General features: G+C 41.4%; 1 protein-coding gene across 1 annotated transcript in view; it reads right to left on the bottom strand.

The window, feature by feature from the left end:
- The window catches only part of ablim1b (actin binding LIM protein 1b), a 148,628-nt gene that overhangs the window by 109,955 nt on the left and 23,870 nt on the right, over positions 1-14,803 (bottom strand). Inside the window, exon 2 of the mRNA XM_041859342.1 lies at positions 7,650-7,784. Within this exon, the coding sequence (XP_041715276.1) occupies positions 7,650-7,784 (135 nt within the window). The remainder of the gene's footprint in view (positions 1-7,649; positions 7,785-14,803) is intronic.

Raw genomic sequence — 14,803 nt, 5'->3', positions numbered from 1 at the left:
CTAGCAGTGCCTTAGACCGCTGCTCCACTCGGGAGGCCCTGGGAAAAATTATTTCATCCATTTTAGAATAATACTGGCCAAATAAGTGGCCAAATAAGTGGCCAAATAACTTCTTTAAAATTAAACACATTAATCTGCTTTACAACGGGTGTAGAGCCTAACTGGCACATATAAGCAGCGCGTGAGTTTCAAGTTTGGGGAAGATCATTTTCACCATAAAAATTCACCTTTATAATAAAATTATTACATGCATAATTGCATTTGTGGTCACTTTTGATAATGGTGTTTTCCGCTAATGGAACATTCGCACTTATAGACTACTACCATGTACGCATTGCTGCACTTATAATGTGAAGAAATAGCCTAATAGTTTATTTAAATAGCCTAATAGTTTAAGCTAAAGGTTTTTTGATGCTGGTGGTTGCATTAATTTGGGATCTACCGCATCCCACAACTGTCCCAGACTATGTTTGGAATATTTATTTCTCACACAGAATAGAATAGGTCAACTTTTGTACTATGGGGGATAATAGATTGACATAGGCTAGTGCTTTTGCTGTTCGTTAGGCCTACTCATCTTGTTGGCTGACGAAAAGTAAATGTGGACAGTTCTTCCAATATCTTCAATATGCACCTCGGAATTGGATAAGGACACGTGCAGTTGTGTCCCCGATGTGTCTGCCTTCACTTGTAGCCTGTGAGAAAGACCCGATCACATGACGGAGAGCCATGTGAGTGAGAGGCAGTTTTGGATTGCGCAGCACACTCAGGGAGAAGGGCACAACGCATCACTCCAGGCCGCAAAAGGCATGGATTTTTTTAGGACGCATAACGGCCACAAAGGGGATGCCGCCGTGAAATTCGAGGCATTATCAAGGGGTTGTCAAATTGTGAATGAGAGACTATGAGTGTGTACAGCCCGCACAAAAAACAAAGCAGAGCTCATGTCTTTCAAGCTACTTTTTTCTAATCATCATTAGAGTCTCATCATGCAGCCTTACATTTTACATTTACATTTACATATCCAGAGCGACTTACAGTTAGTGAGTGCATACATTTTCATACTGGCCCCTCGTGGGAAATGTACCCACAACCCTGGCGTTGCAAGCGCCATGCTCTACCAACTGAGCTACAGGGGACTAAAAACAATGTATTAAAAATCTAAACATATAGGCCAACGTTTGTAGAACTACTAAAGTTAAATTAATAACTCTAAATTAAGCATGTAGGAGTACCTATTTCTTTGTGCGCACTCCCTCAAATCGTTTGGAGAAAATATTTATATTTGATTCAGCTTTGTTCAATTGTGTTCTTCATACTATTAAATAATATAAAGTAATGCCACGGAGTTATAAGCAAATCTTGTCTGCTAAATTAACTAGTGTAGCCCACAGCCATTTGGCATAGCCACATCAATATTAGGAAGGTGTTCTTAATGTTTTGTACACTCAGTGTGTATATATATATACATTACCGTTCAAAAGTTTGGGGTCACTTAGAAATGTCCTTCTTTTGGAAAGAAAAACATTTTTTTGTCCATTAAAATAACATCAAATTGATCAGAAATACAGTGTAGACATTGTTAATGTTGTAAATGGCTATTTAGCTGGAAGCGGCTGATTTTTAGGCGTACAGAGGCCCATTATCAGCAACCATCAGTCCTGTGTTCCAATGGCACGTTGTGTTTGCTAATCTAAGTTTATCATTTTAAAAGGCTAATTGATCATTAGAAAAACCTTTTGCAATTATGTTAGCACAGCTGAAAACTGTTGTGCTGATTAAAGAAGCAATAAAACTGGCCTTCTTGAGACTAGTTGAGTATCTGGAGCATCGGCAATTGTGGGTTCGATTACAGGCTCAGAATGGCCAGAAACAAAGAACTTTCTTCTGAAACTCGTCAGTCTATTCTTGTTCTGAGAAATTAAGGCTATTCCATGCGAGAAATTGCCAAAAAACTGAAGATCTCATACAACGCTGTGTACTACTCCCTTCACAGAACATCGCAAACTGGCTCTAACCAGAATAGAAACAGGAGTGGGAGGCCCCGGTGCACAACTGAGCAAGAGGACAAATACATTAGTGTGTCTAGTTTGAGAAACAGATGCCTCACGGGTCCTCAACTGGCAGCTTCATTAAATAGTACCCGCAAAACACCAGTCTCAACGTCAACAGTGAAGAGGCAACACCGGGATGCTGACCTTCTAGGCAGAGTTGCAAAGAAAAAGCCATATCTCAGACTGCCCATCTTAATCTTTTATTTTTATTGGCCAGTCTGAGATATGGCTTTTTCTTTGCAACTCTGCATAGAAGGTCAGCAACAAGAATAGACTGTTCTCAAATTTTTATCAGGAAACAGTATTATTGGTGATTTAAAAGGCTATTTTACACGGTAATCAGATTGAACGTTCATGACCTTTACGGTTTAAGACTAGCTGCCACTCCAATCTGTCACCAATATATTTTTAATTAATTGGTCACGATAACCACATACAGTGAGGGAAAAAAGTATTTGATCCCCTGCTGATTTTGTACGTTTGCCCACTGACAAAGAAATGATCAGTCTATAATTTTAATGGTAGGTTTATTTGAACAACAGAATAACAACAAAAAAATCCAGAAAAACGCATGTCAAAATTGTTATAAATTGATTTGCATTTTAATGAGGGAAAAAAATATTTGACCCCCTCTCAATCAGAAAGATTTCTGGCTGCCAGGTGTCTTTTATACAGGTAACGAGCTGAGATTAGGAGCACACTCTTAAAGGGAGTGTTCCTAATCTCAGCTTGTTACCTGTATAAAAGACACCTGTCCACAGAAGCAATCAATCAATCCGATTCCAAACTCTCCACCATGGCCAAGACCAAATAGCTCTCCAAGGATGTCAGGGACACGATTGTAGACCTACACAAGGCTGGAATGGGCTACAAGACCATCGCCAAGCAGCTTGGTGAGAAGGTGACAACAGTTGGTGCGATTATTCGCAAATGGAAGAAACACAAAATAACTGTCAATCTCCCTCTGCCTGGGGCTCCATGCAAGATTTCACCTCGTGGAGTTGCAATGATCATGAGAACAGTGAGGAATCAGCCCAGAACTACACAGGAGGATCTTGTCAATGATCTCAAGGCAGCTGGGACCATAGTCACCAAGAAAACAATTGGTAACACACTACGCCGTGAAGGACTGAAATCCTGTAGCGCCCGCAAGGTCCCCCTGCTCAAGAAAGCACATATACAGGCCCGTCTGAAGTTTGCCAATAAACATCTGAATGATTCTGAGGAGAACTGGGTGAAAGTGTTGTGGTCAGATGAGACCAAAGTCGAGCTCTTTGGCATCAACTCAATTCGCCGTGTTTGGAGGAGGAGGAATTCTGCCTATGACCCCAAGAACACCATCCCCACCGTCAAACATGGGATGGAAACATTATGCTTTGGGGTGTTTTTCTGCTAAGGGGACAGGACAACTTCACCGCATCAAAGGGACGATGGACGGGGCCATGTACCATCAAATCTTGGGTGAGAACCTCCTTCCCTCAGCCAGGGCATTGAAAATGGGTTGTGGATGGGTATTCCAGCATGACAATGACCCAAAACACACGGCCAAGGCAACAAAGGAGTGGCTCAAGAAGAAGCACATTAAGGTCCTGGAGTGGCCTAGCCAGTCTCCAGACCTTAATCCCATAGAAAATCTGTGGAGGGAGCTGAAGGTTCGAGTTGCCAAACATCAGCCTCGAAACCTTAATGACTTGGAGAAGATCTGCAAAGAGGAGTGGGACTGAATCCCTCCTGAGATGTGTGCAAACCTGGTGGCCAACTACAAGAAACGTCTGACCTCTGTGATTGCCAACAAGGGTTTTGCCACCAAGTACTAAGTCATGTTTTGCAGAGGGGTCAAATACTTATTTCCCTCATTAAAATGCAAATCAATTTATAACAGTTTTGACATGCGTTTTTCTGGATTTTGTTGTTGTTATTCTGTGTCTCACTGTTCAAATAAACCTACCATTAAAATTATAGACTGATCATGTCTTTGTCAGTGGCCAAACGTATAAAATCAGCAGGGGATCAAATACTTTTTTCCCTCACTGTACTTCCATTCATTTGAATAGGTTCCCTTCAGACAAGTCCCGTGTCACTTGTGGGGGATGTAGAGCAAAACGGAGGACACCGTCGTGTTCGTGAGAATTCGTAATATTAGCCGTTCGGACGCTACTGACGTTTTCGTGAGAAGACCGATTTTCGGGATGTCTCATGGTCTGACAAACACCGCTGTTGCTCGGCCACATACCACCGCAGATGTGGAAGGCGGATGCGGTGGATTGAGACGCAGCCCATGCAAAAATAGATATTTCTAGCTTAAACTGACAGATTTTGATGGGGATTTTTTTATTATGTTACTTAAATTGACGCACGGGTGCGTCAATATACTCTTAAAGATTTGTTTATGTGGTTGCCATGGAAATGGATATACAAAGCCTTATGAGCGTAGTTTGGCATATGCAGTCTTTCCAAAATCTTCCACAAACACGAGAAGAAATGTGACCATAAAATGTATTTGGCATTTATTCAATATTAGACATTCAACAAGACAAGCACTGAGCTCTTTTTTGTAAGCAGTGTGGAAGATTTGTAGAGCAAGACAAGGTTTTGTTAGTATAAAGGCAGATTGAGTAATGGTCTTAGTCTAATACTAATTGTATTTTCCATGGATACCAGAGAAGTGAATGAGTTGCAGACCAAATGCTGATCTATCACAGGCAAATATCCTCTTATATCTGTCAAGATCCTGTGAAACCACAGAACCATCTAAGATACCACAGAAGCTGTAAGGAGAGGCCTCATTGCTGGTGAACCTGGTCTAATGACCATGTTAGTGCAACAGTTGATTGAAGAAGAGAAAGGCTGTTTAGGTGGCACCATCATCAGCATCGTCTGCTACACCATCTTTGTAACCCTACTAAAGCTGAAGAAGAGGTCAAGAGCGTGGAGGTGAGCCTCTGTGCTAGCTACACTGCTTCCTGACTTTGACTTTTTTGATGCTGAGCGTTGCTAAGTGACTGAACCAAAAGTGAACGTTGACCGTGATTGACAAGTGTCTTGTTACCTCAAATTGACATTTGCTTATTGTCTAAGTTCGGGGTGTTCTGTTTCGACATGTTCTGACCACAGCCTATCGCTTTGAAATTAGTTGACTCGATAGAGGTTGGAGAAACTCAACTCAATCGCTTCGAAATTAGTGAAGACGGTGGAGTGTGATTAGCGCGTCATTCGCGTTTCCATAGTAACCTCAAAAGGGAGGAGTAGAATTATTATTATTTTGGACGCTTTCATTACAAGCTGGGGAGCTAGTTATGCGTGTCAGTCATTAGTAAAGGTGTTTCAAATCAAATGAAATTCTATTGCTCACATACACATATTTAGCAGATGTTGTTGCGGGTGTAGCGAAATGCTTGTGTTCCTAGCTCCAACAGTACAGTAGTATCTTACGATTCACAACAATACACACAAATCTAAACGTAAAAGAATGGAATTAAGAATTATATACATTTATAAATATTAGGATGAAAAATGTCAGAGTGGCAATGTCGGAGTTGCATTGTTTGATGCCGCTACTGTGTGTAGGTGTACTGCTGTTAGCGCAAGACAAATTATTATTATAGTGAACATTTAATATTGTATCATACTATTGATTGACAATTGACTGAACTGCTGAATTTGTATTACTTTGATTATTATTAGTAAAAAAACATGATATATTTAATTAATTTGTGTTAGCCTTTCCTTCTATCTCCTCTCTCAGCCCACAAAACAAACTAACAAGAAGTACTCTAGAGTTAACCGTGGCTCTAGGGGCAATAATGTCACTGTGGGATTACAATTTCTGAATGTTTTGTCTTCCATTTTCTGTGAATAAAAATATATTATAAAACAAATAGTAACTGGGATCATTTGGAATGAAAATTCCATAGTTCCCGCTTCCAGGTGAGAATAGCACGTGGCGTATCTCAAACCCTCTTTTAAAGCTACAGTAAGCAACTTAAACTTAACCATGCAAATAAACAGCAGCTTAAGGGAAATGTATACCCTTTGAGACCAAGTGAAAGGTGCCATGTAAAAGCAATTCATTACCATTCAACAAATCATCCAAGGTCACACTACTCACATAAGATGGTAACCACTAAGTGATGAAAATTGCAGTGGTTCCAACCATCCGCCACATCCTACCTTTTCTAAAGACTTCCCTGTGTATTGGACCACAGAGCATACACCGCAAACTCCTCAAAGTTGACAAGGAAAAGCGACTGGGAATAAAAGTGAGATTCGGGTCCAGGGACAGACGCACACATATGTGTGAGCACAGACAAACGTGCGAGAGCGCGCACTCACACACACACATACAGTGCATTCGGAAAGTATTCAGACCCCTTGAATTTTTCCACATTTTGTTACGTTACAGCCTTATTCTAAAATTGATTAAATAAAATACATTCCTCAGCAATCTACACACAATACCCCATTATGACAAAGCGAAAACAGGCTTTTAGAAATGTTTGCACATGTATTAAAAGTACAAAACAGAAATACCTTATTAACATACACTACTGTTCAAAAGTTTTGGGTCACTTAGAAATGTCCTTGTTTTCGAAAGAAAAGCAATTTTTTGGTCCATTAAAATAGCATCAAATTGATCAGAAATACAGTGTAGACATCGTTAATGTTGTAAAACACCAGTCTCAACATCAAAAGTGAAGAGGCGACTTCGGGATGCTGACCTTCTAGGCAGAGTTGCAAAGAAAAAGCCATATCTCAGACTGCCCATCTTAATCTTTTCTTTTAATTGGCCAGTCTGAGATATGGCTTTTTCTTTGCAACTCTGCCTAGAAGGTCAGCATCCCGGAGTTGCCTCTTCACTGTTGACGTTAAGAGGAAACCTGGCACCATCCCTATGGTGAAACATGGTGGTGGCAGCATAATGCTGTGGGGATGTTTGTCAGCGGCAGGGACTGGGAGACTAGTCAGGATTGAGGGAAAGCTGAACGGAGCAAAGTACAGAGAGATCCTTGATGAAAACCTGCTCCAGAGCTCTCAGGACCTCAGACTGGGGCGAAGGTTCACCTTCCAACAGGACAACGACCCTAAGCACAAAGCGAAGACAATGCAGGAGTGGCTTCGGGACAAGTCTCTGAATGCCCTTGAGTGGCCCAGCCAGAGCCTGGACTTGAACCTGATCGAACATCTCCGGAGAGACCTGAAAATAGCTGTGCAGCAACGCTCCCCACCAATCTGACAGAGCTTGAGAGGATCTGCAGAGAAGAATGGGAGAAACTCCCCAAATACAGGTGTGCCAAGCTTGTAGCATCATACCCAAGAAGACACTAAACTGTAATTGCTGCCAAAGGTGCTTCAACAAAGTACGGAGTAAAGGGTCTGAATACTTATGTAAATGTGATATTTCAATTTTTTCCATTTTTTGGGTGCAAAATGTCAAAAAATCTGTTTTTGCTTTGTCATTATGGGTTATTGTGTGTAGATTGATAAGGAAAAAACTAACAATTTAATCAATTCTAGAATAAGGCTGTAATGTAACAAAATGTGGAAAAAGTCAAGGGGTCTGAATACTTTCCGAATGCACTGTACATACATACTCACCCGTGCAGGTAAAGCACTTGATGTGGAAGTGCTTGGACTGGACCAACAGCACCTCTCCCTTGCATGGCTCCTCACATTTGTAGCACTGGATGCAAAGCTTCTCTGCAGGGTGGTGGGGGTCCTGAACATGGGCCACTGGAGGAGAGAACAGACAGGCATGAGCACGGCCACCTAAAAAGTATTTAAACCACTGTGTTCAAAACATGTGGTGCGTGTAGACACAGCAAATTTGCGGGTGTTAAAAGTGTTGAGGTAAAAAGTGTGTTAAAGAGTTAAAGAGTGTTATATCTGAGTGTTGATTCTAGTAGGGTTAACACCAGTAGGATTGAAATTGACACCAACTGCAGTGATAAGTGAAGTTTTATTTCAATCACAATGGAATCAACACCACATGGTGTTGTTGTTACTCGACTGTGTTGAGTTCATTTCTGTTGACGCTCTCAAGGTGATTTTTTTTTGGGAGGGGCCACATTATCCTATTTCCCAGCATGCTTTGTTAGAGGCTGATTTTTTGAATATTTTTCTGCATGCACATTGATTGATTAATTAATATTTTCCTATACACAGATAAATATCTTGCATCTTTCTAAACTAATCCAATCTGTAAGTGATTGACTTATTGCACCCGTTACTGAGATGGTTGTTCCAGTTTAGATGGTTTAGGTAATCAAATCAAATCAAATTTTATTGGTCACATGCGCCGAATACAACAGGTGCAGACATTACAGTGAAATGCTTACTTACAGCCCTTAACCAACAGTGCATTTATTTTAACAAAAAAAGTAAAAATAAAACAACAACAAAAAAAGTGTTGAGAAAAAAAGAGCAGAAGTAAAATAAAGTGACAGTAGGGAGGCTATATACAGTAAAATAAAGTGACAGTAGGGAGGCTATATATACAGGGGGGTACCGTTGCAGAGTCAATGTGCGGGGGCACCGGCTAGTTGAGGTAGTTGAGGTAATATGTACATGTGGGTAGAGTTAAAGTGACTATGCATAAATACTTACTTAACAGAGTAGCAGCAGCGTAAAAAGGATGGGGTGGGGGGGCAGTGCAAATAGTCCGGGTAGCCATGATTAGCTGTTCAGGAGTCTTAAGGCTTGGGGGTAGAAGCTGTTGAGAAGTCTTTTGGACCTAGACTTGGCACTCCGGTACCGCTTGCCGTGCGGTAGCAGAGAGAACAGTCTATGACTAGGGTGGCTGGAGTCTTTGACAATTTTGAGGGCCTTCCTCTGACACCGCCTGGTATAGAGGTCCTGGATGGCAAGGAGCTTTGCCCCAGTGATGTACTGGGCCGTACGCACTACCCTCTGTAGTGCCTTGCGGTCAGAGGCCAAGCAGTTGCCATACCAGGCGGTGATGCAACCAGTCAGGATGCTCTCGATGGTGCAGCTGTAGAATTTTTTGAGGATCTGAGGACCCATGCCAAATCTTTTTAGTCTCCTGAGGGGGAATAGGCTTTGTCGTGCCCTCTTCACGACTGTCTTGGTGTGTTTGGACCATGATAGTTCGTTGGTGATGTGGACACCAAGGAACTTGAAGCTCTCAACCTGTTCCACTACAGCCCCGTCGATGAGAATGGGGGCGTGCTCAGTCCTCTTTTTTTTCCTGTAGTCCACAATCATCTCCTTTGTCTTGGTCACGTTGAGGGAGAGGTTGTTGTCCTGGCACCACACGGCCAGATCTCTGACCTCCTCCCTATAGGCTGTCTCATCGTTGTCGGTGATCAGGCCTACCACTGTTGTGTCGTCGGCAAACTTAATGATGGTGTTGGAGTCGTGCCTGGCCATGCAGTCATGGGTGAACAGAGAGTACAGGAGGGGACTGAGCACGCACCCCTGAGGGGCCCCCGTGTTGAGGATCAGTGTGGCAGATGTGTTGTTACCTACCCTTACCACCTGGGGGCGGCCCGTCAGGAAGTCCAGGATCCAGCTGCATTAGGTAGTCTTCATTAGCTAGTACTTTACCATAGCAATCATTCTGAATGCAGGTTGTGGGTGAGAAAAAGTTCAAATTGTTGAATATCCTTCATCTGGCTGAATTCCAATAGGAATTACAAATCACTATACAAGCCAGTAGTGATGGGAAATTCGGCTCTTTTTACTGACTAAACTCTTTCGACTCAAGTTTCATGTTTTATTAACTGTATGTACAAGATACGCATGGTATACATTGTCTAACAAAAGGTGTACTTGCAGGTTCGTTCTTGACAATGCAACAACAATAATAAATAATAAAATATAAGAATATGAACAAAAATTACATTTGGCTCAGTAGAATAGAATAACATTTTAGCATAAGTATAATACAGGAAGGCACAATTTATTTATAATTCATTACATTATTATTTACATTATAGTAATTTAGCAGACACTCTTATCCAGAGCGACTTACAGGAGCAAGTAGGGTTAAGTGTCTTGCTCAAGGGCACATCGACAGATTTTTCAACTAGTCGGCTCGGGGATTAGAACCAGCGACCTTTCGGTTACTGGCACAACGCTCTTAACCACTAAGCTACCTGCCGCCCTCTTCTTCTTTATCACTGGAGTTGCCTTAGGTCATCTCAGCCAAGAGCAACAGGTAAATCCGCTGTGCGGGGAACAAAGTAGCTAATGTAATGTTCCAGATCTGGGAGGCTGAGAGATTTGTGGAGCTTCCGATTCATGATCCAGAAGTGTTTGTTGGTCGTAGAAAATATTGCACGAACATTCTGAGCAAACAAAGTAATAATTAATAGGCATAAATAGGCATAAAAAAACAAAGTCGAGCAGGACACGCACCCTCCTCAGCGAACAATAAACTGCAGGACCCACTACCAGTGAACAATGAACTGAAAACTCAACATAGTCATGATTCTACAAGTCTTTCGTTCACATGTCATTCACTATAAGGGGCTTATCTGAGCTTTCATTTGTGACTGAGACTGCTTTAAACAATGTACATTTGCTGATTACTTGGCATACAAATACTATTATTTCTTGGTACATTTGAAATGAGGTCTAGTTATGGTCGCAACTGGACAATAGATTAAGAACGACTCTTGGCGGAATGCATTGCTTGACTGCCGTGAGGGTGATAAGCACAATATTGTTTGCGAACTGCAGCACCCCAAACGATTCGTTCTTGAGTTCGTATTTGCTGAACAGAGTCTGTGTATGTTTTGGTTCCACAAAGCTGTGTCCATCATAACATTAATTAACAATGAATTGCATTTATTCTGGCACCATGCAATCAATTATCAGTTCTAAACGTATTTTTATTCTCAATGCTGCCTGCAGCATGATCTATTTTGCCTGTGCGCTTATATGACAGACAGTTGTTGGTTGGTGCACGTATCCGGAGTCACCGGAGGAGCGCATAATAATCCTGCTGTAGAATTTATTGCAGCCAGCAGGTCAAACTAACGTCTAAAATGAACGAGTCACTCAAAAACACAAATCATGACCTTTGAGTCAGCAAAAAGAGTTAAAACAAACTAATTGTTCACGAACTGCACATCACGACAAGCCAGCATATTGTGACTTGTAGATCTGATATGGCCCAAGAACCAGGATCATCAGACCAAAATGTTAGGAGAAAACTATGCCATAACTGAAGGCCTTATGACATGTTTAATATATAGTCATAAATGGTTTACATTTAATTCAAAAACATGGACTTACACAGTCATTTGATAAAAGTTTTAGAACTGGAAGCTTTTGACTGCAAAAACCATTTCTCTGTCACTACAAAAACAGTCATAATATAATATAATATGCCATTTAGCAGACGCTTTTATCCAAAGCGACTTACAGTCATGCGTGCATACATTTTTGTGTATGGGTGGTCCCGGGGATCGAACCCACTATCTTGGCGTTACAAGCGCCGGGCTCTACCAGCTGAGCTACAGAGGACCACATGGGTCATGGGTGGGTATCTCTAACATTCACTTGAAAGGCATGCTGGGAAATATGCAAATACGGCTCTACCTACAATGTTAAAACAACACCCCCAAAAATTACTGTGACACTACTAAGTGTTCAGTATTTGCAACACCCACGGTGTTAGGGACCCACAGGGTGTTAGTTTGTCAACAATTTGAAAAGTGTTAGTTTAACACTATTTCTATGGGTCACATATACACACAAAGAAAGTGTTACATTTAACACTGTGGGTTTTCAAATTCTAATCTCAAATTTGATGTGCACATAGAATCTCACTACCAAAGGCTTGAGTGCTGAGATTTTATCTAAAAGTCATCCATACACCCACCAACACACAAAACATATTTCATAAGTTTTCGAATATGAACAACAATGTTGAAATGTAGGACTAGTAGGACTCCTGATATAAGAAATGTCCCAGAACTGTCACAAATGTGTGCAGTAATTAAGTGATAATGCCCTCGAAGCTGGTGTTTGGAGGATATATTGGCACAGGTGTTGTTAGATTCGAGACGAAGTTGAGGTCCAGCAAACCGTGCCAATATATCCTCCAAACACCGTCTTCAAGGGCATTATCACTTTTATACAATGGGTTACCAACATATTCAAGTAATGATTTACATATTTTCATTAAAAACTTAATTTTGATTAATTTATTCATACTTCTTCATCCTTCCACAAGATATAGTCCCGACACAAATCTAGGGTTGCTACCCAAGCTGGCTGGTCGTTCGTTCTATCAGTTCGGTTGTCAGTCGTTCAGTCTTTTTGTTACAGTGGCTTGCGAAAGTATTCACCCCCCTTTGGCATTTTCCCTATTTTGTTGCCTTACAACCTGCAATTAAAATGGATTTTGGGGGGGTTTGTATCATTTGATTTACACAACATGCCTACCACTTTGAAGATGCAAAATATTTTTTATTGTGAAACAAACAAAAAAAACTTGAGCATGCATAACTATTCACCCCCCCAAAGTCAATACGTTGTAGAGACAACTTTTGCAGCAATTACAGCTGCAAGTCTTTTGCCACTGGGATTTTTGCCCATTCTTCAAGGCAAAACTGATCCAGCTCCTTCAAGTTGGATGGGTTCCGCTGGTGTACAGCAATCTTTAAGTCATACCACAGATTCTCAATTGGATTGAGATCTGGGCTTTCACTAGGCCATTCCTAGACATTTAAATGTTTCCCCTTAAACCACTCGAGTGTTGCTTTAGCAGAATGCTTCATTGTCATTGTCCTGCTGGAAGGTGAACCTCCATCCCTGTCTCAAATCTCTGGAAGACTGAAACAGGTTTCCCTCAAGAAATTCCCTGTATTTAGTGCCATCCATCATTCCTTCAATTCTGACCAGTTTCCCAGTCCCTGCCGATGAAAAACATCCCCACAGCATGATGCTGCCACCACCATGCTTCACTGTGGGGATGGTGTTCTCGGGGTGATGAGAGGTGTTGGGTTTGCACCAGATAGCATTTTACTTGATGGCCAAAAAGCTCAATTTTAGTCTTATCTGACCAGAGTACCTTCTTCCATATGTTTGGGGAGTCTCCCACATGCCTTTTGGCGAACACCAAACGTGTTTGCTTATTTTTTTCTTTAAGTAATGGCTTTTTTCTGGCCACTCTTCCGTAAAGCCCAGCTCTGTGGAGTGTATGGCTTAAAGTGGTCCTATGGACAGATTCTCCAATCTCCGCTGTGGAGTTTTGCAGCTCCTTCAGGGTTATCTATGGTCTCTTTGTTGCCTCTCTGATTAATGCCGTCCTTGCCTGGTCCATGAGTTTTGGTGGGCGGCCCTCTCTTGGCAGGTTTGTTGTGGTGCCATATTCTTTCAATTTTTTTTAGAATGGATTTAATGTTGCTCCGTGGGATGTTCCAAGTTTCGGATATTGTTTTATAACCCAACCCTGATCTGTACTTCTCCAAAACTTTGTCCCTGACCTGTTTAGAGAGCTCCTTGGTATTCATGGTGCCGCTTGCTTGGTGGTGCCCCTTGCTTATTGGTGTTGCAGACTCTGGGGCCTTTCAGAACGGGTGTATATATACTGAGATCTTGTGACAGATCATGTGACACTTAGATTGCACACAGGTGGACTATATTTAACTAATTATGTGACTTCTGAAGGTAATTGGTTGCACCAGATCTGATTTAGGGGCTTCATATCAAAGGGGGTGAATACATATGCATGCACCACTTTTCCGTTATTTATTTGTAATAATTTTTTTCATCCCACTTCACCAATTTGGACTATTTTGTGTATGTCCATTACATGAAATCCAAATAAAAATCTATTTAAATTACAGGTTGTAATGCAACAAAAATATATATTTTTGAATACCTACTCATTCAAGTGTTATTCTTTATGTTTTACTATTTTCTACATTGTAGAATAGTAGTGAAGACATCAAAACTATGAAATAACACATATGGAATCATGTAGTAACCAAAAATGTGTTAAACCAATCAAAATATATTTTATATTTGAGATTCTTCTAATAGCCACCTTTTGCCTTGATGACAGCTTTGCACACTTTTGCCATTCTTTCAACCAGCTTCACCTGGAATGCTTTTACAACAGTCTTGAAGGAGTTCCCACATATGCTGAGCACTTGTTGGCTGCTTTTCCTTCACTCTGCGTTCCGACTCATCCCAAACTATGTAAATTTGCTTGATGTCGGGGGATTGTAGAGGCCAGGTCATCTGATGCAGCACTCCATTACTCTCCTTCTTGGTGAAATAGCCCTTATACATTCTGGAGGTGTTTTGGGTCATTGTCCTGTTGAAAAACAAATGATAGTCCCACTAAGCCCAAACCAGTTGGGATGGCATATCACTGTAGAATGCTGTGGTAGCCTTGCTGGCTAACTGTGCCTTGAATTCTAAATAAATCACAGACAGTGTCACCAGCAAAGCACCCCCACACCATAACACCTCCTCCTCCATGCTTTACGGTGGGAAATACACATGCGGAGATCATCCGTTCACCAACACAGCGTCTCACAAAGACACAGCTATTGGAACCAAAAATCTCCAATTTGGACTCCAGACCAAAGGACAAATTTCCACCGGTCTAATGTCCATTGCTTGTGTTTCTTGGCCCAAGCAAGTCTCTTCTTCTTATTGGTGTCCTTTAGTAGTGATTTCTTTGCAGCAATTCGACCATGAAGGCCTGATTCACACAGTCCCCTCTGAACAGTTGATGTTGAAATGTGTCTGTTACTTGAACTCTGTTA

Source organism: Coregonus clupeaformis, chromosome 31 (assembly GCF_020615455.1).
Source record: "Coregonus clupeaformis isolate EN_2021a chromosome 31, ASM2061545v1, whole genome shotgun sequence".
Classification (NCBI taxonomy): domain Eukaryota; kingdom Metazoa; phylum Chordata; class Actinopteri; order Salmoniformes; family Salmonidae; genus Coregonus; species Coregonus clupeaformis.
The sequence above is the reverse complement of the archived record's forward strand: the minus strand, read 5'-3'. Positions and strand labels throughout refer to the sequence as shown.